Below are 27,183 nucleotides of genomic sequence, written 5' to 3'. Positions count from 1 at the left end.
GTGGGGAGCCTATTAATTTAAAAAATAAAATATAAGTGTATCAGCAGACAAGAAATATGTGGAACTGTATACACTACAGAAATATTAGCAGGCAGAAAAAATTCTGTTTATCCAAACAGCTCACCTTGCCGTTAAGGACCAAGCTACTTGGAAAATACAACAAAAACTGCCCTTGTATCCTATAGCATCATGGCCAAGCTTAGAATATGCTCAAAAAAGTTAAAAATGCTTCAAGGGAATGGTTAGAAATTATTCCAAAGTCACAATCTGAAGACTTATTTCTGGAATAAAACTTCCAGTTTCCCAATATATTTCTGGTTTCTGGAAAGGCCAGCACATGCTTTATGTCTCTTTCATATTGTGGAGTACACAGAGATGACAGTATTTACCATATGATTACTCTTCAGGTTTTTAATATTTGGAAAGTCCTCATGTTTGAGTCACCAATTCATTTTCTGGTAGGAATAGGTATGACTCTAACATCTCCTCCCAAAATTGTACTGATTCTGCTCTTCTTGACTTTAACTTCTTTCAAAGGAGAGGGAAAGCGGCTATTGTGAGAGTCATATTGACACTATAAATCCCTGTAATAACTTTTCAACCTACTGCCTGGGTTAGTAAAGCCCTAGGGCCCGAGGAACAAACCTCATTAATCACTTAGATAGCTTTAAGTATAAAACAAATAAAAAGGAGAACTCTCAAAATTCCTGGAGATAAGTAGTTTAAGTGCCGGAAACAGCTCTTGGGTACCTCTGAAACATCCACAGATGAGAGGCTAGTTCTGTAATAGGTCTACTGTCCTTGTCAAAAGAAAATTCCAAGAGCTTTGATATGAATATTCTATTGAGCAAGAAACAAAACTGTTCACAGACTGAAGGGAGACTTCAGCTAAAAGGGGCTAGGAGCTCAGCTTTTAGCAGCTACAGCTCAGTTTGTAAAGCCTGAATGAAAAAGTACATTGGGAGATTTTTAAAAATGTGATTGGTTACTAAAAACTTTGTCTTTTTAGCATAGTAGCACTGTGTAAGCTTACTTGTGTGTAGCTAATTGGCTAGGAAGCTACAAGGTGCACATTGACCTGAGAAAAGCTTAGATTTTGTTTTAGGTCAGTCAGTATTTGGGGGAAATCAGGAATAGTTTAAGTTTTGGTTACATGACTATGAGTGGTGGTCTAGGTGTGTTTTCGAACTGTGGCCTTCATGTTGGTTTTTTCTTTAACAGTTCTTACCAACAAATTATATGGCATAATTCAAGTCCAGGAAGCATTAATTTACTTTGTGCTTGTTTGCCACATTGTAAATAAAACCTCAAACTGGTGCCCCTTGTTCTTAAACAATGGATTTATATTTTGTACCTTTGTAATAATTTCTGTGATATAAAGAGCTTAAGTCACACTGTAAAATAATAGATCCAATATTCTAAACAGAACCGTGGTCATTTATTAGTTTGGATCATTGAATTCATTGGGTGTCTAGGAGTTGTATTTCAGGGTATCTCATATACCAGAACTAAATAATAAGCAAAAAAAAATTATTAAATATTTAAAATAAGCATTTTACTTTAAAATAACAAATACTCTATTGGGAATGTATTCTGAAAATAGCAGACAATGAAACAATTAGTGAGAAAAAAACAAGTGGCTGAAATGGACATCAAGTTAAGAAGCACTCTACACTGACATTATTCAATACATACACTGGAATTGTGCTTCAACTTCTTCTTCTAAACTATAAGCTACTTGAGGGAAATTATGATGTATTTTTTTCTCCACAATGTTTGGCATAGTCTCTTACACCTAGAATTATAAAAACAGCTAGTTAGCATTTACTGGATGTGTTTCTACACGGCAGTATAATTAGCCCCATTTACAGATCAAGAAATTGAGGCTCACAGAGATTAAGTGACTTAGTTCAGATTTTATAGCATTCAGATGCCTGAGTAAAGGTCTGAACACAGAACATAAAGCCCATAGTTTCCATCATAGTCATTCACACTGTCCATTTATTGAGTAGCTTAAATATATATTTGCTGAATTGACCAATATTTTTGTGACTTTTTCAGATTTTATTCTGATCACAGAAATCTTTTCATTCAACTCACACAATGTTATTACAAATGAGCCATGAAGGAAAAATAAGAAGTTTCTATGTTAAGCAGCTATGGTCTCGTTTGTATGGTAACTCTGAATAAATTTAAGACAGTTATCTAATTCCATTTCAGGTTTATTAGTGTTCTTATGAGGAAAGGGTATATTAAATATAGGGAGACGAAATATTAAGACTAGAAGATACTTCCACAATATTTTTTCAGTCTATATTTTTTAGATATAAGCTGGTTTGTCTCCTCTTGCTTCCTGCTCCTCTTGCTCCTCCTTGTTTTTGAGCTGGTTATTCCTCTTTAAATAAGTGGTATAATATTTTATGACTTATTGCAGCCCAACCCATATGTCAGTGATTTTAAAGCTCAATATTTTTTCCTTCCTATTGTATTGTATAAGTCAGATTCAGTTTTGTATCTAAGGATTATGGTTTTAGTTTTCTAATCACAATTTTGGACTTTTGGCTTCATAGCAGGTTTTGATGGAGTTTGTATCCCGGAAAATGCAGTTTTGATGTTTTCAATATTCTATCTAAAAGAACTTAAATGGTTAAAAAAATGCAGTATGGACACCAAACTACTGAATTATCAAAACACTCAATGTCAATACTGAAATGTATTATTTCAAATTAAGGCAGTTTCTAACAATAAACCAAAGGAATTCTTTTGTCTCTGGAGGACATTTTCATAAAATTAAAATGAGGAATACAGAAAAACTTAATAATTGTGTAAACACTTTGTTGGTTTCTATGACACTCTTCATTTTCCCTTCTCGTTCTCCTTTACTGGGTCCCCCTTTCTCTCCAGCTCTTTATTTATGACTGTTCCAGTGATCAGTACTTGGTCCTCTTCTCTTTTTCAGTTCTTTATCTACACTCGCTATAATTATTTGAAATACTATCTATAGACAATAACTCCTACATTTTTATCTCTAGTCCATACCTTTCTCTCCTGCTACATAATCATACAGCCCAACTGACAACAACAATCAGTTGACTACTAAGTGTCTCAAACTCAGTTACTTCCAGAACTGAAATCTTGATCTTACCCTTCAAATTTGCTCTACCTAAAGTCTCTCTCATCTCAAATAATGGGAACCCATCTTTCCAGTTACTAAGTTCTAAAGTTTTGGGGTTCATCCTTAACTTCTCTCTCATGCACTTCATTCAATCATCAGGAGCCCCACCTTGCAAAAGAAATCGGATCACTTCTCACCACCTCCATTAGAACCACTCTGGTTCAAGCATTGTCATTTCTCCTCTTCTTTCACTTTCCTTCCTCTAAATAAAATATATTCTCTGAAGAAATGTCTGAATGATGCTTTCAAAATGTTGTCAAATCATGTTGTTTCTTTTCTCAAAATCCTCCAGGAGATGTGCATCTCACAGAAAAGCCCAAGTTCTTAAAAAATTCTACACAATCTGTTACTTCTAAACACTTCCCGCACCTACTTTCCTCCTTTCTCATATTAATCCTAGCTTCCATCGCGTTACCCAAACATATGCTTACTATTGACGGGGAGTCTTGGAATTGTATGTTTCCATTGCTTGGACAGCTTTTCTCCTAGATAACCAGCTTTACTCACATGAACAGATCTTCCCTCAAATAACCGCTAAGTTTACCCACTACCTCTTTCAAATCTTTGCTTAATGTTAACTTTTTCAATGATGGCAACTCTAACAATCCTATTTAAAAGGTGCAACCTCTGATCTTCCTTTAATCCTATTCTATTTTCTCCCTACCGTGTGTTACTTTTTGGCTCGCCACACTATTTGTGTGCTCATTTCAGATCTTCTTCCAGTAAGACATAAACTTCATACAGCAAAGGCTGCTTTGTTCCAATATTTTGAGGGCTTGACACATAGTAGACGCTCAATAAAGGATTCCACAAACTCATCATTTCAGTATTCAGACAGCAGGGCAACCACCCCCCAAACTTTTCTCAAAGCTAAATTTCGCCACTTTTTTTTGTTGTTGTTTTAAGATTTTTATATATTAAGACCGGAACGAGAGAGAATGAGAAGGGGAAGGAGCAGAGGTGGAATGCGACTCCCCGCTAAGCGGGGACTTAATGAGGGGCTCAATTCCAGAATTCAGGGATCATGACCTGAGCTGAAGGAGGACGATTAACCACTTAACCAAAGGAGCTACCCAGGAACCCCTGAATTTTGCCACCTTCTTAAATGGCTAAAAATCACAAAGTACTCCACCTTTCTCTTTAAGAACTTTTTGACCCCGGAAGTAAAAGTTTAAATGAGGGAGTCACGGGGGTCAGCTGTTTCCGTTTCCGTACAGACGCCTGGAAGCAAACACCATGGCGAAGACCGGGGTTAACAGCGGCAGCCGAGGAAAGAAAGGCCTGAAACGGAAAGCGGCCGCCGAAGAACCCCAGGAGGCTGCAGTTGCTGAGGATGGAGCGACGGAAAGCGGGGTCCAACCCCCGAAAGCGGCCGCCTTCCCCCCAGGCTTCAGCATTTCGGAAATTAAGAACAAACAACGGCGACATTTAATGTTCACGCGGTGGAAACAGCAGCAACGTAAGGTAGGACGGGGCGGCGGCGGCCGAGCGCATGCGCCGCATTATTCACGCGCGCGCGTGATGGTGGGGCGGGGAATAGCACTTGCGTGGTCGCGCCTTCCCGGCGTGCGGGAGGAGGTAATCTGGAGGAGTGAGGCTGAAGTTCTTGTGTCCTGGTCCCCTCACACTGCTTTGGAGACATTCTCTAGATTTCAGCTGTTTGAGCGTCAAGGATCCTCTTCCTTTTCAGCCGCTCTAGGTTCTCCCTCTGAGAATGAAACCAGGATGTCCCGCTCTCGTAGAAGCGAAAATATCCCTCCAGACCTGGAACGCGAAATTCGCGCGTCTCTATGTTTAGCCCAGTCCGCCTAAATTTGGCTGATTCCTAGAACCCTTAAAACGTGCACTACGTAAACCCAAAGTGATGCTTCTCTGATTCCTGGACTCTTACCGAAATTATTTATGCAAAGTTTCTAGTAGTGGTATTTATAGGGTTGTCTTCATACTGTTATAGGGGTAAATATGAAGCGATAAATAAAACTCAAGATCACGGTACTTATCTGTGGTTAAATTGCAATTGGAAGCAAGCATCTGTTTATCTTTGTACGTCGTAAAAGTTCACACACATAATATTCTTTTCACTTGCCTGGCTCCTCTTACTAGATACTGGATTTTTTTTGAGGCCGTGGATTGTGCCTTACTCATTATAAGCGCCAGAGTGCTACTGGAATATATATTTTAAGTCCCTCTAGGAGAGCGGGTTTGCCGGAAGGGTCTCCTAGAAGTCTTCTGTAGTCTACTGTAATCTGTAATCTGAAACTTGATGAGGGGTGGAGGGTAGATAGGCACTGGGGGGTGGGAGGGGTGTGTACTTTCTGTTGTGTATTAAGCATTCTATTCAGAATCTCGGGAAGGTACAGATTTACAGTAATTACAGGTGTAATTCACCTTGCAAGTTCTTAATAATTTTGAAAGCATATTTTGATTGTAAGATTTATGGATAACAAATGGTGGTTTATTGGAAGCAATCTGAAAATGTATCTCCCATTCTCATTTATTTTTAGTACTTTCCAAAAGATGTAAGCAGCATACCCATGGTTTTCTTTAGAACACAACTTACTAGGAATGCAAAATGAAATAAGAAAAACTTGTTAATTTTTTTAAGCATACATTTTACATTTTTACTTAAGTTGAGACTTTATAGTTAAAGGTAAAGCTAGTAAAACTTTAAATATTTGAGCTTGCCAATTTAGATCTTTTTGAAGGAGCAAGATACTTATGTTTTATTGATTGGCCAGCTTATTTGGTTTACAATAATTTAGGTATGAAAATCTGTGTTAGGATGTTTAATATATTACAAAGATTTCTCAGTTTAAGTATTCATAGCATTAGTAATGTATAGTTCAGTATGTGTTTGTGATGTAACTGGTGGTTTCTCAATATTGTTCTTGTGTTTAAACTTTTTAGGAAAAGTTGGCAATTAAGAAAAAACTTAAGAAAGAGAGAGAAGCTCTTGGTGATAAGGTAAGTAAAATCTTTAGCCATCTGCTTTCTGTCTTATGTTGAGGAATGCTCTCTGATATTTATGTTGTATCACTTTCTTTTAAATTTATTATAAAATATAACCAGTGTATAAAAGATGTGAAAATAAAATAACAAACCCCTTTCTGTTCTCTACCCAGCTTAGAAACAGTGCATTGGCAAATAATATTCAGTCTTTTGTATGCTTTTTCCTGATTGCTTTCCCCTCTAAAGATAACCACTTAAGAAATTGCCATGTTTTGTTCCCGTGCACTTCTTTTTTTGTGTTCCTAAATGATGAAAACAATAATGGTGTTTTGCATTTTTTTCAAAATTTCACGTAAATGGTATGTCTGCTTCAGTGTGCTTATTTTACTTAATTTTATGTGTTTGAGAGACAGAGACTCATCCTTCTGACTTTGGGAATGGGGAAGCATCCCAGTCTAGTACTTACCAGACTTGCCAGTATTAGACTGTTTTGATGTGCAGAATCTTATCAGGCAACATTAGTCTCAACTCTCAGTGCTCAGTCAATAACAGCAAATGTGCTGATCACCATTGGGAAATTTCATCATTCTTGTAATCTGAGGATTACAAGAATGACTCAGATTACAAGAATGACTTCCTAGAAAGATGACTTCCTAGAACTGCCTCCTTTAAAAAAAAAATTTAAAAACTCAGTATTTATTTCATAGAATAATAAATAAAATCCCAAATAGTTTATCAGTTCATACTTCTTCATATCTCTGCTAGCATACATATGTTTTGAATTTATTTTAGTCAGTGTGTGCTTATAGTTCTCTGTTCCTGCTCCTTAGCATTTCATTTACAAATTTTTTGGTCTAAGCTGAGTGTGCATGTTGCCATTTCTAACAGTATTCCATTATGTTGAAGTGTCGTAGTCATTAACTTTTTGTATGATATTTGCCCTATTTGCTGTTCATTTCCACTAATATTAGTGCTGTTGCATATTTTTTATATAAATTGCTGCTCCCTTTCATTCCTTACTGTAAATGCCTCAAACTTTCTAGTTCAGTAGATAGACTTGTAGCTTTGTTACTTATTTCTGCATAGCTTTCTGAAAGTACTGGAATAAAACTGCATATAGATATACCTTTGTATAGCCGACCCCTGAACAACATGGCAGTTGGGTTCCAGACAGACCATCTCCACTCCTGCACAGTTGAAAGTCCTATTAACTGCTAATACCCTGCTATTGATCTGAAGTCTTACTGAGAAATAATCAGTTAACACATATTTTATATGTTATGTGCATTATATGCTGTATGCTTACTGTAAAATAAGCTAGAGAAAATGTTATTCAGAAAATGTTAAGAGAAAATACATTTATAGTCTTGTACTGTAAAAAATTCACTTGTAAGTGGGTCTGCACAGTTCAAATCCATGTTGGTTAAGGGTGAACTGTAATTTTTCTCATTCTGTTTAATATTCTTCTTAGTGGATAATTCTTTTAATTCCAGTTTCTTCTTTCAGGTACTTTTGCATGGTATTAAGTCATTTCATTCAGTTAGTATTTCTTCTAGGATGTTTATATCTCTGCTCAGAGTTAAAAACCTTTTACTCAGTATTATTGGGATGAATGAGGAACAGATTTGGGTTTTGGATTATTTGGAAATTTCTGTTATTCTTCCCCAATCAGACTGCAAAATTAGCTATGTAAATTGCTTCTAAAAACTTAATTTTTTTTCTTTTATTTAGGCTCCACCAAAGCCTGTACCAAAGACCATTGACAACCAGAGAGTATATGATGAAACTGTAGTAGACCCTAATGATGAAGAGGTAATGTTATAAGTCTTAAATAAATTTGGATGGCCACAGTTGATAAATCATTTGTTCACATATTGACACTTAAAAGTACTGGCTGGTGAAATTGTATATGGACTGCTTCAGCTATAATGTTGACATATTATTTGCTATAGATTATGTCATAGTTGAATTTCTCAAATGTTCTAGAAAATGGCAGAAAATAGAAATATATTTCTATTCTCTAGAAATGTATGATATTTTATGCCTAGGTAAACTTTTGTCATTTAGTATCTTACATAGTACTTCTGTTTTTAATATCATTCGAAAAGCATTACTCATACTATAGATTTTTGTAGTATTAGACATTTTGATATAAGGATAACATTTGGTGATATTTTCTGTGTCCTCATAAAACTCTTGGTTTCAAGATTATCATCCACTTGTCACTTTTCACATTTGCCCTTTGGTGACAGTATAGTGAGAGAATCAAGGTTTTTAAACTTTTTTTTTTTTTTTTTTTTTTGGTATAGCAGATTTGGTTTTGGTTATATTTGCTCTCAGATAGTACTGTTTTTGACATTCCTTAACATTTCTAGATATGATCATTCATTCAGTCAGTCTGTCACTCTTCTAGCAAATGTTTATTGATCGTCTGCTGTGTATTGGGATCTGTTTTAGGGACTTGGATTCCACCAGTGGACCAAACACTTTGCCATGTATACACACAAAATATCAGCCCACCCAGAACTTGTATTCTAGGGAGAGAGATAAACAGTGAACAAAGTAAAATAAATTATGTGTTAGTGGGTGATAGATTACTACAGTTAAAAACTAGGGTGAAAGAGGGGTGCCTAGGTGGCTCAGTTAGTTAAGCATCCAACTTGATTTCAGCTCAAGTTACCATGTCAATGTTGTGAGATCGCACCCCAGGTCAGACTCTGTGGTTAGCAGGGAGTTTGCTTGAGATTTTCTCTCTCCCTCTCTTTCCACATGTGCGTGCTCTCTCTCTTCCCCTAAAATAAATAAATCCTCAGAAGAATCTGGATAAAGTAGATTGAGGACTATCTGAAGTAGAGAGAGTTTGCAATTTTGTGTGTGTGTGTGTGTGTGTGTACGATTTATTTAGTTTGACATAATTTCAGACTTAATAGAAAAGTGGAATTCATGTATGCCCGTCACCTAGATTTCCTAAATTTTAATTCGTACCACACATGATTTTCTTCTGTATTCTCTGAAATGCTTGAGAATAAATGGTAGACATGAAGCCTGTTTACTCCTACATAATCTAGTGGATTTTACTTGTAAACAAGTATGTTTTTCTTAATAAGCATAGGGTATAGTTATCAAAATCACAGAATTAACATCGATTATTATTTAGTCTAGACAGCTTATTCAGATGTCTACAGTTGTCCAAATGGCATCATTTTTAGCAAAAGATAAATTCCAGCTCATGGATTCAATTCTGTTATGACTTTAACCTCCGTTAATTTGGAACAGGTCCTTGGACTTTATTTGTTTTTAATGACATTAACATTTTTGAAGAGTACAATCCAGGTATTTTTTATGGAATGTCACTTAATATGAGTTTCATATTTGCTCATGATTATGTTCGGTTTATGTATTTTTGACAGGTATATGTTAGATATGATCTTACATTCTTTTTGATGCTATTATTAAGAGTCATATATTGTTGATTTTCCCATTTTAGCTTCTGTTTTTCCCTTTTGTAATAAGTATTTGGGAGGGGTTATGCTTTGAGATTATGTAAATGTGTACTATTCAAACTTTCACTCAAGATTTTGCAATTACGAATAATTTTTTCCAGTCTTATGGGTGATTGTATCTCAGTGTAGTTTTAATTTTTTGTTCACTTGTTGTGAATGAGGTTGAATATCTTTTTATGCTTTTTTTCTTTTTAATCAATTTTTCATATCTAGTGGCCATTTTTTTGTTGATTAGGGTTGCAGTTCTATATAATGATTGTCAGGGTAGGCTTCATTGAGAAGATGACCTTTTAGCAAAGACTTGAAGGATATAAAGAAATCAGCTATTTTTGAATGTAAAGAAATTGACCTCCTTGCAGTTCTGCCCCATTTGGTTTCCAAGGAATGACCAGTGTAAAACCTAGTGCATAAACAGTGCAAAAGTTCTGAGGCAGGAGGAGCATGCTTAGTATGTTTTGGAAGAACAGCAAGGAAGCCAGTATGCTGAAATTAAGTGAGCAAGAGAGAGGGTTATAGAAGAAGGGCCAGTATTGGGAAGAGCAGAGGCCAGAGCAGTGGCTTGGTTGGCTTGGTTTGTACTTAGTGCAATGAACCATTGGATGTTTTGAACAGAGGGATGATATGATAGATAGATTTTTAAAGGTAAAATTGGTTGCTATACTGAAAATGTAATTTAGAGAGGGGGAAATAGGTACTTAGGAAGCTACTGAAGCAATCCAAGATTATGATGATGATTTGGGCTATAGAGGTTACAATGGGTGTTGAGAATCAATTTGATTCTAAGGTTTGGATTTTTTCCCCCAGGTATATTTTGAAATTAGAGCCAGTAGAATTTCTTGATAGATAGGAAGTGGGATGTGAGAAAAAGAGGATTCAAAGGCGGTATCGAGGGTTTTAGCCTTAGTAATTAATTAGACGGATAGAAGGATGGAATTGTCATTGACGTGATACGGAAGGGGTCTTGCCTGGAGATAAATTGGAATTCACAGGTGTTTAGAGGCTACATATATATGAAATTTTCCCCAATATTTACCTAGGGGAGAATTTGTTAGGTCATGAGGTGTGTAAATATTCACCTTTATATGGTGGTGCCAAAATGTTTTCCAAACTAGTGCTTATATCACTTTTCACTTGCATAGAATAAGGGCAGTGTTTCTGGCCATCTACATTCTGACCAATACTTTGGTAGTGATAAAGGACTATCGCATTGTGGTTTGAGTTTGCATTTTCTTGATTCCTAATGCGGTTGAGCATCTTTACAGGTAAGCACTGTGTTTTGCTACAGTTATGCCATCTCGTGTTTTTTGCCCAGTTTTTTTAATCCTATGGTATATTTTACTGATTTGTAGGACTTCTTTTTATATTTTGGATACTAATCTTTCATATATAAGTATCTTCCAATTTGTGGATGTTCTTTTTACTTTTTCTGTGCTTTTTTTCGCATTTACGTGCTTAATCATCAGGAATGGATTTCTTTGTTTGGCATGAGAAATTAAATCAATTTTTCTTTCTTCCCCTGCCCCCACCATATGTAACCAGTTTCCCCAGCACCATTTTTCCAGTACTACAACCTTTCCCACAGTGAATTATAATGCTGTGTCATAAATCAAGTACCCATATATACCTGGCCTTTTTCTGAGCAATTGGTCAGCTTGTTGCTTTATCACTTATTTATTTTCATGCTAAGTTTTGATATCTGTTAGAGCAGAATGCCCCTCTCCACCCCCATCCTCTAATCTCTCTCTTCAGGAATATTCACTTTGTGAACCTTTGGTCTGCCATATAAAATTATAAATCGTGTTAAAGTAGATAACTTAGGGGTTCTATTTATATGTTTTTTTTTGTTTTTTTTTTTTAAGTAGGTCTTCTATACAAAAAATGCATTTCAGTGATTTTCTTCATGCAAGTTTTATACATAAATCTTGTTAGAGCTATTGCTGGTTTTATACATGTAATTTTCTTCATGCAAGTTTTATACATAAATCTTGTTAGAGCTATTGCTGGATATTTTGTGTTTTTTATTAGTGTAAATCACATTTCTGAAAATTGTTTTATTTGCTGATTTATAAAAATCCATTGATTTTTGGATTGTGATCTTCTAAACAGTATGCCTAAATTTGTTTCTAATAATTTGTCTAAATATTGTACTAATCATTTCTGCAAATAACTTTCAGTCCATTGATAATTTCTTTTGTGATGACTAGAACCTCCAGCATGTCAAATACATAGAAATAGCAATAGTGTTATCTGTGCCATGTTCCTAATTTTAAAGAGAATGCTTCTAACATGTATCATTAATGTTTGTGTTTTTAATGGTAGATTCTTCTTATAAGTTAAGGAAAATCCATTTTCTTGCTGGCAGGGTTGTTTATCATGAATGAATGTAAAATGTTAAAGGTGCTTTTTCTGCAAATGTTGAGATAATTATGTACTTTTTCTCTGCAAATATTGAGATGAATGCAGTTTTTCTCCTTTATTGTGTGAATGTAGGAATGAAATAGATTTTCTAATGTTAAATCTCTTTTGCATTCTTGGAATAAATTTAATTTAATTAAGATGTTTTATCTTTTTCACATTGTTTTGGTTTGTCAGTACTCTTTTTAGAATATGTATATCTGTGTATATATAAGGGAGACTGCAGTAATGGTCCTTTCCATTCCTAATATTATTTATTTGGGCTTTTTACCAGAGATAATATCTGTTCTGTTAACTCTTTCAAAGTACTTTTCTGATCATCTTTATTTTGAAACTTCATTTTCTAATTTATTTACATCTCACCTTATCGTTTATTTCTTGTTACTCTCTTGAATTTATTCTTTTTATTTGATTAACTTGTTTTTCATCTTCCTTTCTATAATGAGCAGTTAAGTCCACAAAATTTCCTCTAAGTACCACTTTTGTTAAATCCCTCAAGTTTTAAGATGTGTTTCCTTTCTTATTGTTGAAATCTAAGTATCTCTTATAATGAAAGATTTATTGATTCCTTCTTGTAATTTCATCAGGGTTTGGTTTGGTTTGGTTTTTGCTTGATGTGTTTTATTTCATTAGTTTTATCCCCTGATCCTTATTCTTTCTTTTCTTCTACTTATATAAGGTTTCATTTATTCTTTTTCTAGTTTCTTTTTTTTTTTTTTTGATTTTATGTATTTATTTGATAGAGAGAAATCACAAGTAGATGGAGAGGCAGGCAGAGAGAGAGAGGGAAGCAGGCTCCCCGCTGAGCAGAGCGCCCGATGCGGGACTCGATCCCAGGACTCCGAGATCATGACCTGAGCCGAAGGCAGCGGCTTAACCCACTGAGCCACCCAGGCGCCCCTCTTTTTTTTTTTTTAAGATTTTATTTATTTATTTGACAGACAGATCACAAGTAGGCAGAGAGGCAGGCAGAGAGAGGGGGGTAAGGCAGGCTCCCTGCTGAGCAGAGAGCCCAACGTGGGGCTCCATCCTAGGACCCTGGGATCATGACCTGAGCCAAAGGCAGGCTTTAATCCACTGAGCCACCCAGGCGCCCCCTTTTTCTAGTTTCTTAAAATGGAAGCTTACGTTACTAATTTTATACTTTTTCTTTCTTTTTAATATAATCACATAAGCTATGGTTTTCCTCCTAAGCACTGGGTTAGCCATAGCCCATACATTTTGATATGTTTGTTGTGTTTTCATTTTCATTCTGTTCAAGATATTTTCTGTTTTCTCTTGTGATTTCTAATTTGGTTCATCAATTATCAAGAAGTGTATTGTTCAGTTTCTAAATACTTGAGGATTTCGCAGGTATATTTCTGCTGTTGGTTTCTAACTTAATTTTACTGTGGTTCTGGAACAATCTCTGTTGATTTTAGTCCTTTTCAAGTAAAGAAACTATTCTGTGTTCTAGCGCAAGATCTGTTTTGAAGAATGTTGTGTGTTCCTTTGGAAAACATGTATATTTTGCTGTTTCGAAGTGGATTGTTAAGAGAGTTTTAAGTTGGTTGATTGTGTTGTTCCTATTTTCTGTGTACTTGCTGAATTTCTAATTCTATCAAGTTACTGAGAGGATATTGAAATCTCTAATTATAATTTTTGAGTTATTCATTTCTTCCATTTCTTTCAGTTTACTTAATGTCTTTGGGGGTTCTTTTGTTAGGTACATACCTATTTTTAAATTTTTTTTGTTTCTACTTTCCTTCAGGTGTGAGTCCATTTGTAATTATTATATCTTCATAGTGTATTGATATATAATCCAGTATATCCCTTGTTGTACCTTCCCTTAAATTGTTTATTGCAACATTTCTTTACTTAGTTTCTATTTTATCTCATTTCACATAGCCACCTAAACTCTCTTATGGTTACTGTTCTTTTTTCGTGCTTTTGCTTTTAATGAGTTTATATCTTTGAATTTAAAATGTCACAGACAGTGTATGGTTGGATATTGCTCTTTTATTCAGTCTAACAATTAGTATTTAATGTTAATTATTGATGTAGTTATATTTACATCTGCCATTTTGCTTTTTTAAATATATTTTATGTATTTTTATTGTTTCTCCTTGACTGCTTTCTTTTATATTTAAAAATATTTTTTAGTATGCTATTTTAATTCCTTGTAATCTTTTGAGTTATATGTTTAGAATTCTTTTAGCAGTTTCTCTAGGAATTACAGCATAACATCTTCAATTTATCACAATCTACTTCCAAGTAAATACAGACATGATGCTGATAAAAGTATAATAGGTTACACCAGTATAGCTTGAACGTTTACACATACACACACAAAAGGTCTTTTATGGTTACCTTTGTATTTACCATTTATAGTGCTCTTCTTTTCCTTGGATCTGAGTTACCATTTGGTGTCATTTTCTTTGAGCTTGTAGAATCTCTTTATGTTTTTGTTTTTATAATAGATCTGATAGCTAACTATCTCATTTTTGTTTATTTGAAAATATGCTTATTTTGCCTTCAGTTTTGAAAGAATTTTGCAAATTAAGGAATTCTTGGTTGACTTTTTTCTCTTTTAGTATTTGGAACATACACTATTACATTTTGACCTTCATAATTTCTGATGAGAAATCAGCCATTTTAATAGTTGCTCCCTTGCATATGATTTTTCTTTTTTCTTTCAAAATTTTCTGGTTTTGGCTCCTCGTTATTTGACCTTGATGTGTTTATGTTACTCTTCTTTTTGTCCTATTGGGGTTTGTTGAGCTTATAGCCGTATGTTGGAATTTTTCACCCATTATTTCTTCAAATACTTTTTTCTACTTTCTCTTTCCTTCAAAGACTTCCTTTTCTTTTCTTCTCTTTTCTTTCTTTTTTTTTTTTTAAAGATCTTGTATTTATTTATTTGAAAGAGAGAGAAGGAGCAGGGAGAGAGAGAGAAGCAGACTCCCCACTGAGCAGGGAGCCTGGCATGGGCTTGGTCATGACCTGAGCCAAAGGTAGACACTTAATGGACTGAGCCACCCATGCTCCCCAAAGACTTCCTTTTCACACTATTAAAATGGTTAACTTAGTCCTGTAGTTTTCTGTAGTTTTGTTCCTTTTTTAATGATTGTTTTCTCTGTTTTTCAGATTGGGTATTTATTAATCTGATTTCAAATTCATTGATTCTTTTGCCATCATAGATCTACATTAAGCCCCTCTTTTAATTTCTTGAATATTTATTATGGCTGCTTTAAAATTTTCACTAAATTCAACATCTAGACCTGCTCAGAGACAGTTTTTATTGGTTGCTTTTTTCCTGATTATTAGTCATACTAAGTACCTAATTTTTTGGCTGAAAGCTGGACACTCTGGACTTTTTTATTTTTTGAGTTACTGATTTTTTTTGTTCTAGTAACTTGCCTGGCTAAACTGTATAATGACTCTATCCTTCCCATCTATCTATCTGTGTAATGATTCAATGCAAAATGAACAAATCTTTTAGAATTTCTATTTAAAAAAAAGAAAAGGAAAAAGAAAGAGAGTCCAGTTGAGGAAGGCTTTATAGGATATACACTTTTGACAAAGAAGAGTACTCTGGAGAAGGAAACCCTAATACAGGGTTATATATATTTTTTGTTACATCAAGAGTTATAAATCATCATGACAGAAGACATTCAGAAAATTACAAATTTGATCTTATGGTTTCAGTGTGTGCAAGGTTGAAGGCTTTGGAGGTATGGAAACAGAACTTAGGGAGACTTTTACTCACCTTTAGTTTAAAATGTTCTTTTAGAAAGGTATTTGTTAACAAAGCAAATATAGGATGCCTGGGTGGCTCAGTGGGTTAAAGCCTCTGCCTTTGGCTCAGGTCATGATCCTGGGATCAAGTACCACATTGGGCTCTCTGCTCAGCAGGGAGCCTGCTTCCCCATCTTTCTCTGCCTGCCTCTCTACCTACTTGTAATCTCTTTCTCTGTCAAATAAATAAATAAAATCTTAAAAAAAAAAAAAAAAAAAGCAAATATATAGTGTGTGTTGGGAGCAGAGAGCCCATGCTTTGAAGTTCAGTGAAGTCATTCTGACCTTGGTAAAAGTTTGGCTTCCTTGGGAGCCTAGGAGCAGGGCCCATAAACATTAAAAGTTGAATTTCCTTTATCAGTATTGTACGTCTCTACTTGTCTTTTTTTGTTTTGGGTTTTTTTGTTTTGTTTTGTTTTTGTTTTTAACCTGCCTCCCTAGAGATTGTCCCTGTGTTTGTGTGGCTTAATGTTCAGATTTCATTCTTTCCTTACCCTTGCCCTCTATTAATAACACATATTAATCATTACTTCTTACCTTATAAATGCTTTGGGTGGGTACTGTGTTGAGATACCTTGAGCTTCCAAACTTCTGTCAGCTGAGCTGAGTGTGGGTTGAGGATTGCATTCAAAGTTGGAGCCAGTTCTCAAGCCTCCCTGGCCTTTCATGTGAATTGGTTTCTTAGAACTCTCCCATATGTATGTGTATGGATTTTGTGGAGATTGTTTCAGTCCCTCTGTGGCTTTTTCACTTCCTTAGCTCTGCATTTCTGACTGGTCCACATCTCCCCTGAACTGGCCCAGTAACCTTGGACTAACAAAGCAAGGGTTTTCAGACCCACCTGTCCCCAATCTAGTCCATTACCCTTAGATTCAAGATTGCTGGTTCTTGCCTACCATCAAACCTAAAGTTAATAAAGTTAGTATTTTCTCAGCCGTGTTGGTGGAAGAAATGGAATAGTTCTTAGCAAGATTCCTGATGTCCTTGCCCATAGCCCTAGCCGTTTTTCAAGAATGAATATGGCTCAGGGCACCAGAGTTTCATTTGGTTAAACACCTCACTCTTGATTTCAGCTCAGGTCATGATCTCAGGGTCATGAGATCAAGTCCTGCATTGGGGTCTGCTCTCAGCAGAGAGTTTGTTTGAGATTGTCTCCCTCCTCCTCTGCCCCTCCCCCTGCTTACACACTCTCTCAAATAAATAAATTTTAAAAGAATAAACACAGCTCAATTTGTGTCTTGAAATTGTTTTTTACAATTTTTTCCAGTTTTATACTTGTATTCTACAGATAGAAAATCATTCAGCCTGTTCATGTTGCCCTTAATATAAGTCCCTCTTGGCTTTCTTTAAATCCCCTATCAGTCAGGAAGATAGTCTGTGCCATAGAATCCTGCTAGAGCTACTTTTAAAATTTTGGCCTAATAGTAGAGTATGTTTGATATAAAAATATATTTTCTCCAGGGGCGCCTGGGTGGTTCAATTGTTAAGCGTCTGCCTTTGGTTCAGATCTTGATCCCAGGGTCCTAGGATCAAACCCCACATTGGACTCTTTGCTCAGCAAGAAGCCTGCTTCTCCCTCTGCCATTCCCTCTGCTTGTGTTCTCTATCTCGCTATGTTTCTTTCTGTCAAATAAATAAAATATTTTTAAAAAATTATATTTTTTTCTGTTCACAGGTTGCTTATGATGAAGCTACAGATGAATTTGCTTCTTACTTCAACAGACAAACTTCTCCCAAGATTCTCATCACAACATCAGATAGACCTCATGGGGTAAGCATTATCAATCAGTATAGTTATTGAATTCTTAACTTTCCCACATAGACTATTTAAAAGAACTCCTTTCAGAAGATCTCAGTTAAATTATTAGTAATTTCAATAGATAATGCCTATGAATAAGCTAAATAAAATTATACATTTCTAAGCATGATTCTTCAGGGTAGAGTTTACTGGCCTTAGCACTATTAGCATTCTGGACTGCATAATTTGTTATTATGGGGGTGGTCCCCTTCATTATAGAATGTTTAGCAGCTTGCCTGGCCTCTGTGCACTAGATACCACTACCAGTCATCCCCATCACTACCACCAGTTATAACCTCTTTTGCCGAATGTTCTCCAGTGGGGCATAATCACCCCCAGTGCTTTAGGATGATCAGCCTTAATAAAGGATTAAATACTGTTCAGATTCCATTCTTTCCCTGCCCTTGCCCTCTATTAATAACACATTAATCATTACTTCTTACCTTATAAATGTATATCACTTAAGACTTTTATTCCTTCTCACTGTCAAAGATTTCTGTTATTTTGTTTTGCAGAGAACAGTACGACTCTGTGAACAGCTCTCCACAGTTATACCAAACTCACATGTTTATTACAGAAGAGGACTGGCTCTGAAAAAAATTATTCCACAGTGCATTTCAAGAGATTTTACAGATCTGGTCGTTATTAATGAAGATCGTAAAACACCAAGTATCCTTTTTGTTTTATTAAAGAAGTTTTCTTGTTTCACCTTCATCCCTTTTTAAAATACATTTGAAAGAATAAGGAAATGTTTTCTATAACTTTAAGAACATATAATTTTTTAAGCTAGAAAATTATGTATCTATCCAAGATTCTATGAACTAATTTTTTTCTTTTCATTTAGCAAGTATTCATCAAGTAAATGCTACAGGCTGACGTTATTTTAATCCTTAGTAAAAGATGGAGAAATAAATAGGAGCTTCAGGGAGTTTATAATCTAATAAGAGAAAATAGATAAGTAAACTAACAAAACTATAGCGTGGATAGTTCATTTAAAGAGAGAAATACAAGATATAGTGCACAGTCTGGTAAAATCTGCCCTGGGGATATCAGGGACGAGGGACTTGACAGAAAAAGATGCCTAAGCTCAGTTAAGGTGAATATGGGTGAATAAAGTTGAAGAAGAGTGCCCAGTGCAGATACACTTATTTGTAAAGGCAGAGGCCTGATGGAGCTGACCCTGTTGGGGATCTGCAGGTAGTCTGATATGGCTAGATTCTATGTTACCAGAGGTGGTGTCACAGGGTTACATTTTTGAGGTAGATATTTGAGCCCATATTATGTATTTGCTGCTGTTTCAGATGCCAAGAATACTCTATCCTTATTCTGTGAGTCTCAGATCTGAGGCAACTGTGTGAGATGAACCCAAGGTATTTTTTCCTGTTTGGAGATGAGAGAGCATATAAAGATGCCTAGATTTGTTTTCGCTATTGCTTTTGTTTTCCTTATTTATCAACTAGCGCCTCTGAGCTCATTAATGTAATTTAATTTTTTAAGATTTATTTATTTATTTTTAGAGAGTGTGCATGAAGCAAGCAGGGAGAGGAACAAAGGGAGAGAGTGAGTCCTTAAGGAACTGCCTGCCCCCACCCCCCACCCTGAGTGTGGAGCCTGGCACAGGGCTCAGTCCCAGGATCCTGAAATCAGGACCTGAGCCAAAATTAAGAGTTGGCAGCTTAACTAACTGAGCCACCCAGGCTCCCCTGTGAGCTTATTAATTTTGAAGATGATCATTTACATGGGTCAAGTTATTAAAATTATTAAGGGTTCATAAAAGATAGGGAGAGGATTTTCCTGTTGCCAGAATAACATTTTTTTTCAATCAATGAACACTCCTTTTTTTTAAATAGTTTAAAAAAATAGTTTAAAAGCTATGTTTTAAAAACCTAATAAATACCTTTTAGGGCCTTACTATTTTCAGTATAAGTTAAAGACATTATCCACTTTACGTGAGTTGCTTTCCAGAGACCAAAATAGACTAAAACTAGCTTTCTAATGTAATGTTTTTGTTGGCCATATTATAGAAATTAGATTATGGGTTAATGTACCCCAAATAACAAAAATCTCTTGAATATTTAACTATTCCAGAAGAGATGTTTTTAATGTAGTTGCTGCTGCCTTAAAACTGTCTCCCAAAATAAAGTGGCAAGGTCTGTGTTCCTCTCTGTTTTTGGCAATTAAAAAAGTATTACCATTTTAAGGCTGCTAGCAGGCATTCATCAGTTCAATAAACATTGTATCCTTCTTTTAGTTTAGGTATTTTATATAGGCACTAAGTTTCACTTAACACCATCTGTTGCCTTTAGAAAGCTTATGTTCTCTTTTCCTTATATATTGTCTTTTTCCCAAAATGTATTAATACGTGTAGGATAAATTTATATCATTAAGGTACCATCAGTAAAAAGACCAAATTTATATTAAGGAATAACTAGACTAATTAATTCAAGTGTAAGATTATATTTCCTATACACATAAATATATATATGCACATACACATAAGCATGTGATGGGTATCCCATGATTGTAAGTTTTAAGTATGGAATTATGCAGTTTTTAAAAGTCCTAATGAATAGAATTTTTATAGGTATAATCTTGCCTGGATTTTTTTTTTGAGGTTTTATTTATTATTTGAAGAGACCGATAGATATAGTGAGAGCACAAGCTGGGACGAGAGGGAGAAACAGGCCTCTGCTGAGCAGGAAGCCTGACATGGGGTTTGATCCCAGGACCGTGGGACCATGACCTGTCCGAAGGCAGACACTTAACCAACTGAGCCACCCAGGCACCCCTGGATGTTGATTTTAATAATTTCAAAGATACTTCGTTTTCTTTCCTATTTGATATGTAGTAATGCAGTTGATGGCAAAGTGTTGGAAGAAGCTAGGAAAGCAGACCTCCTAAATTGCTTTTGTGTTCTCTGAAAAGAGAATGGTCTTTAAGACTAATAAGGACATCGGTAAGGGGCATTGGAAGTCCATCTTGGTTAAAAAGATTTAAGGCCTAGAAACTTTTAATAAGGTCACATATCCTGCTTTCAAAGAATATCTGCACAACTTGTAAATGAGACTTTGCTACTCTGAGCAAGATAATAAGACAGGCAAATGGAAGGAGAGGGAAAGAGGATTGTAGTTACTATTTTTCATGATCCAGGAAAAAAAACATGTAGAATAATTTAAAGGAGAATAATTTGTAGGCACATAATAGAAATGTTAGTGTGATTCCTAGAGGCTTAACATGGGCTTACAAATACTAATGATTCCTAATGATGATGCTTGGAGAAAAGTTGAAAGAATTGAAGATATTTGGCCTGTAGGAAATTAGAATATGGGGGCATGATAAGATACTGGAAGGGCTGCTATAAAAGAATAGTGCCACATGGTGGCAATTTATGGAGATACAAACTTGATTTCCTCTACAAAAGAGCTTTGTCAACTGTCTAAACTGTAGTCTAGTGGCTTTGGGTCAGACAGGTATGATGTCAGATACAGACTTCATTACTTGCTGCTTTTGTAATTTTTTCAAGTTTCTTGGGTACTTGGTTTTCTCATATTCTAAAATAAGAGATAGTACCAAATCTTTAGGGTTCCCGCAAAGATCACATTAAATGTATGTTTCCAAGGCTTAATGCCTCGTTTGTTGTAGGCATTTTAGTAAATGTTATGGTATAGGGGAAAGCATGGAAGTTTTTTCTGGAGAGACCTACATCCTCTATTTGGTATTTCTAAATGGAAATTTGAGCTAGATAAGTCTTCATGCTGTACTTCTGGCAACTTGTAAACTGTTTTGCATTCTTGACCTTTGGGAAGGTATTAAAAGTTTCACCTCAGTCTTTATAACAGAATGCTATACCTGTGCATTAGGGGTTTTGCACAGGTGTGATCCCACCCTTAAGGTCTGCCACCTAGCTCTGAAATTTGGGCTAATCTGCCTAACCCATCTCAACCCCTTTTCCTTGTTACTGAAATAGGGATTGTGACTCCTGTTCTTCATGGTTTATGTTAGGAATTAGCAGTAACATAAGGAAAGCTTTTTGTACAGTGCAGGTACTTAGGAATTATTTTGGATTTTGTAGTTTTCTTTTGACAGAAACAATTAGTGGGAATGTTTTAGGAAGGATTCAAGTCTTGATTTAGGTTAGAAGAAATTACCGTTACTTTTCTTAGCCCCCTGAGATTTCATGACTTTTTTCAGTGTGCAAATGATCCAGAAATTCTTTTTGGCTATACCTTATGAAATTTGAGAAGTCAGGAAGAACTCAAATATTACTGATAATCTGCTGTGTATATGCACTAGTATTTATCAGTAAGAAGTCTGTCTTCTAAGAGTTAACAGATTAGTTGGGAAGAAGGTCATTTACATGATTATAACTCAAATAAGTGACAGGGGCTAAAGTTAAGTAACAGTGGCAGGTGAGATTTAAAGCTTAATTTTAACTGTATAAAAAGAGGTGGCATTTGAAGTGGGCCTCAGCGGTACTGCACTTCTTGATTAAGTTGCTTCAGTCCCAGCATGCCAAGCTCCTTCCCTAGAAGACCAGCACCATGTCTCCTGACCAGAGTTCTGCAGGGCTTCAGTTCTAGTGGAAGTACTGTCAGGTCTCACTTCAGAAACAGATCAGAGCACACCTAGTTAAAACTCACCACATTCTGGTCAAGGACCAAATACTGCCCACAGCAGGCAAGGAGAGCCTCTGCAGATAATTGGCCTAAAGGACAGAGCAGCCAAAACACAACAGTAGAGCACACACCAGAGACACTCCCCTAAAGTGCCAGGCCCTGGACCTTATAGGACCTCTACTTCTAAAGCCATTACTGTTTGGAGCAGGAAACATAACGGGTTTTCTAACACAAAAGAAGGCAGAGACTTTGACAAAATGCTAGATGGAGAAATTTATCTCAAATGAAAGAAGATGATAATGTTAGAGCCAGAGATCTAAGTGAAACAGATAGAAGTAACACATCTGCTAGAGAATTTAAAACAACAGTCAAGGATATTCGTTGGGCTTGAGAAAAAAAAAAGGAAGATTTCAGGAAGGACCTTACATAGAGATTAAAGATTCAGAAATGAAAAATGTAATAACTGAGTTTGGAAACAGGATGGAGGAGGCAGATGGATGGATAAATGATACAGAAGACACAAAATAATGGGAAATAAGCTGTTACGGAATGGGAAATTAATAAGCTGTTATGGAATGGGAAATAAGAGTTATGGAACACGAGAACAGATTTAGGGAATTGAGTGACTCCATCAAACATCATAATATCTATAGAGTGCCAGAAGAAGAGAGAGGAAAAAGGGCAGAAAATTAATTTGAAGAAATAATAGTTGAAAACTTCCCTAATCTGGGGAAGGAAATAGGTATCCACATCCAGGGGGCATAGACAACTCCCATCAAAATCAACAAAAGCAGACCGACACGAAGATATATTGTAATTAAATTTTCAAAATATAGTGATAAAAAAGTCTTAAAAACCAGTAAGACAAAAAAAGCCCCTAATTTAAAAGGGAAGTCTTGGTGCAGATTTCTCAACAAACTTGGCAAGGCAGAAGGCAGTGGCATGGTATATTCAATGTGCTGAATGGGAAAAATATTCAACCAATAATGTTCATTCTGTACAGCAAGGCTATCATTCAGAATAGAAGAAGAGAGAAAGAGCTTCCCAAACAAAAACTTAAAGTAGTTTGTGACCACTAGACCAGTCCTGCAAGAAATATTAAAGGGGACTCTGAGTAGAAAAATCTCCAGAAACAGTGACAAAACAAGTAGTAAAATGGCACTACATACATATCTACTGGTAATTACTCTGAATGTAAATGGACTAAATGCTCTAATCAAAAGAGACACAGTTTCAGAATGGATAGATAAATAAGACCCATCTTTATGCTGGCTACGAGAGACCCATTTTAGACCTAAAGATACCTACTGATTGAAAGTGAGAGGATGGAGAAACATTTATCAAGCGAATGGATGTCAAAAAAAAAAAAAAAGCTGGAGTAGCAATGCTTGTATCAGACTTAAAACTAGACTTTAAAATCTACATGAGATGTAGAAGAGCACTGTATCATAATGAAAGGGGACAGTTGAACAAGATCTAACAATTGTAAATACGCATCCAACATGGGTGCGCCTGCATATATAAGACAGTAACAAACATAAAGGAACTCATTGGTGAAGTGGGCCTTAGTAGGTGAGTTAAATATTGCAGGTATCTGAAATAGCATGAACAAAAAATATATAGTAGGATTAATATGTATAGTGTACAAGAGATTGTGTCAGTACCTGCCAGTTAGGAAAAATAGGGAGGCATAAAGGGAGATTAGAGATTAGAAAGGTGGTTTGGGGCCACATGAGAGCTGTACTGATGTCTTTGTTCTCTAGGTGAGCAGTGGTAAGAGTAGTATGAAATTAGCTACAGCTGTCAAGACTCAAGGTATATCTAGTTTGTTTTTCACTTAGCATGAGAAACCATGGTACAGATAAAATGAGAGTTGCATTCCGTATCATTACTTAAACAAACTTGATTTACAGTCTTGGAAAATGTACTTGGAATGGTGAGAGAGGTCAGAGCAACGTTTTAATGTAGGTGGAAATTCTCAAGGACCTCAACTAAGAATAGCAGTAAGGGTGAAGGGATGGCTATGGAAGTGAGGAATTTATGAGGGTAAAAGCAGTAAATAGAATTTGGTAAGGGAAGGAGGAAGTTGAAGATAACCCATGGGCTAATGGGAGAATGTGTTTTTGCTTTTTTTTTTTTTTAATGGTTGAATGTTGATGCCTTTATAAAAAGATGGCAACATGTTTTGTAAAACTATATGCAGATAATTTGGAATATTTTGATTCTGACCTCTTTACAGGTTCAGTATTTGGAATAATCAAATTGTGTTATGAAGACTTGAGGAATGTTGTATATAGGTAGCTGCATTTCAGACATTTAAAGCCCTTGGGCTGCTAACCCTACCAATTGAAATATACTTAATTTATAGTTTAGTGTGTCTGGCAGAAATCTCTGTAGTAGATCATCAGTAAATGGTTATTAATTAATTGATTTTAATTTGTGGCACAGTAATCCCAAGAATAAGAACTTGTCTTTTGAGAGACACTAATAACTTTGATTTCAAGAAGAGGGCGGAGTCTCTAGTCTCATGGGACAGTATTCAAAGCTGACAGCATATATTAACCTTGCAAATCTATAAAAAAAAACACATGTAAGTGTACTTGTTTATGTATAAAAGTGCGTTTTTAGGGCTATAAGACCTCTGAACATGGAGGTAAACTTTTTTGTTTGCTGTGCTAAAATTATGCTAGAATCCCATCTTGTCTTACCATTCCTGTTAGGGTAGTGGGCATAAGCTCTTTTCACCTAGTTTAGTTGAATACCCAACATACCCTGTTGAGAGTGATGACTCATTTGTTATATTGTGAAGAGAAAAAGTGGGACTACTATAGCTTAATCTGTTTTTTTGTGGTTTTTTTTGTTTTTTTTTTTTTTTAATATTTGGGTTGACTTATGGGGCTTTAGTTTTGAGTATGGTAAGAAATTTGTTAATCCAGAGGCATACACGTATCTACCTCTTCACCTAGCTACAAATTTTAGGAGCCTTTGGACGTACAGAGGACCAGGTATTTATACAATTTAAGATTTAAATTACAGAGTTCAATGTGTTCTTAGCTTTCTGAACAGATGGATTAATTCTGAGTCACTTGCCAAATGGCCCAACTGCTCATTTTAAAATGAGCAGTGTTCGTTTGCGTAAAGAAATTAAGGTAAGTTTTATTCATCCCTTAATTGGCTTTTATCTGCTTGCTGTATATGGTTAGTCAACTCTAACTTACAGATCGAATTGGCATTTTATAATGGCATTTGTCCTTCTGCTTAAATCAAGTTTTATCTACTGGCAGTTTTCTTAGGAGATTGTAATTGAGTTCTGGCATACAGGCAGTAGCCTTCATTAATGAAACAGGTTACTTACTAGTAGGACTTTTTGGTACAGTCACTGCAAATAATTTTAGATCTGTTTTATTATTTCATGAGATTGTTAACTCATATATGATAGTTTGTCATCAAGAAAGACGCCTTTAAAATTTTTCTTTGTCACGTAAATTCTAAAACTTGAACTTGCAGTATCAGGATATAGATTAATTCCTTGTTGTGTTGTTTTTTCCCCCCTCATTTTTCCAGAGAAGAGGGAAGGACCCTACAGAACACATACCTGAAATAATTTTGAATAACTTTACAACGAGGCTGGGTCATTCAGTTGGACGTATGTTTGCATCTCTCTTTCCCCATAATCCGCAGTTTATTGGAAGGCAGGTTGCCACATTCCACAATCAGCGGGACTATATCTTCTTCAGATTTCATAGGTGAGGAAGGTACTTTAACTCCTTGGACGTTGACTTAAATCATGAAATACATTTCAGTGTAAACGTTTTCCAGTGTATTGACAAATATCATAGATGAGAGATAAGTTTTCTTTTGAACTCTTATCACATTGAAGAAATTACATTTGATTCATTGAGACTGTTTTCCCTTAATTCTTTCATTTATCTTTGAAGGTACATATTCAAGAGTGAAAAGAAAGTGGGAATTCAAGAACTTGGACCACGTTTTACCTTAAAATTAAGATCTCTTCAGAAAGGAACCTTTGATTCTAAATATGGAGAATATGAATGGGTCCATAAGGTAATGTGCCTTATTTCAAAAGCCACTTAGATCATTTTGAATGGAATGAGAAGGAAACCATGTACATTATGCTTTGAGTACTTACATCTCAAGTTATGCTTCTGACATCCATAAGTTCAAAAGAGCAAATTTCTGATAGGGTAGTTTGGTCTGGTGATGAACTCTGGTTCATTTGAATTATCCTAAAGATCAGTGGTCCTCGAAAGTGGACCAGTCTCTGAAATGGATCCAGAAGGTTTTTTTGTTTTTGTTTTGTTTTGTTTTTAGGATTGTTAACCTATAAATTATTTACCTTTTTTTTTCCCCCTTCTAATTTCAGCCCCGGGAAATGGATACAAGTAGAAGAAAATTCCATTTATGAAATACTGAAGGAATAGTATTGAATTGTGCTAAACAGACCTATCTTGAATTTATGACAGAAGACCCTTTTCAGAAAGTCATTTACTGGTTTCATAAACCTTTTCACATGTGGACAAAATACCAAGTGCCATTCACTGTAGCAAATACAAATAAAAGTCATTTTGGTGAATTTAGAAGTTGCAGCTTAAGATTCCTAAAAATTCTTATTTGTAGGTAATTTTAAGTTAGAATCAAGATTCAAACTAACTTTCCCATGTGTACTTTCATGGGACATGTGGTCTGGAGAGAAAATAGAGTAGTTCTTGGTAGACACTAACCCAGTGATTTTCTAGCAGACTAATCTTGGACCTGGCACATAACTTTGTTTCTTGCATGACTATATACTAGGAGGCCAAGTTTGTGGGATGTTTTAATATTTCCTTAAGCCTTTCAGAATGGTAAAAATTTTAAAGCAATATGGTTTACCAAGGACTTAACAGTTGCAAATTACTGAAGCTAAATTGTGGTTCTTTTCTTGGTCCTTTG

General features: G+C 35.5%; 1 protein-coding gene across 1 annotated transcript; it reads left to right on the top strand.

The window, feature by feature from the left end:
• The first annotated feature begins 4,371 nt into the window (after nucleotides 1–4,371).
• Nucleotides 4,372–26,831, top strand: RPF1 (ribosome production factor 1 homolog). Its single transcript, XM_032361315.1, has 9 exons — nucleotides 4,372–4,639; nucleotides 6,083–6,139; nucleotides 7,856–7,936; nucleotides 17,495–17,590; nucleotides 18,133–18,286; nucleotides 25,300–25,382; nucleotides 25,798–25,979; nucleotides 26,172–26,298; nucleotides 26,618–26,831. Exons 1-9 carry the CDS (start codon nucleotides 4,412–4,414, stop codon nucleotides 26,657–26,659), a joined length of 1,050 nt encoding a protein of 349 aa, XP_032217206.1. The 5' UTR covers nucleotides 4,372–4,411; the 3' UTR covers nucleotides 26,660–26,831.
• Nucleotides 26,832–27,183: the final 352 nt, after the last annotated feature.

This window comes from Mustela erminea, chromosome 10 (assembly GCF_009829155.1).
Source record: "Mustela erminea isolate mMusErm1 chromosome 10, mMusErm1.Pri, whole genome shotgun sequence".
Taxonomy (NCBI): domain Eukaryota; kingdom Metazoa; phylum Chordata; class Mammalia; order Carnivora; family Mustelidae; genus Mustela; species Mustela erminea.
Note: the sequence above shows the minus strand (reverse complement) of the source record. Positions and strands in the feature narration are given on the sequence as shown.

Bases quoted from the DNA above. Each gene is read 5' to 3' on its own strand.
- RPF1 (XM_032361315.1), top strand. From the start codon at position 4,412: ATGGCGAAGACCGGGGTTAACAGCGGCAGCCGAGGAAAGAAAGGCCTG. The intron at 7,937-17,494 runs GTAATGTTATAA...TTCTGTTCACAG, and splicing joins TAGACCCTAATGATGAAGAG to GTTGCTTATGATGAAGCTAC. The intron at 26,299-26,617 runs GTAATGTGCCTT...TTCTAATTTCAG, and splicing joins AATATGAATGGGTCCATAAG to CCCCGGGAAATGGATACAAG.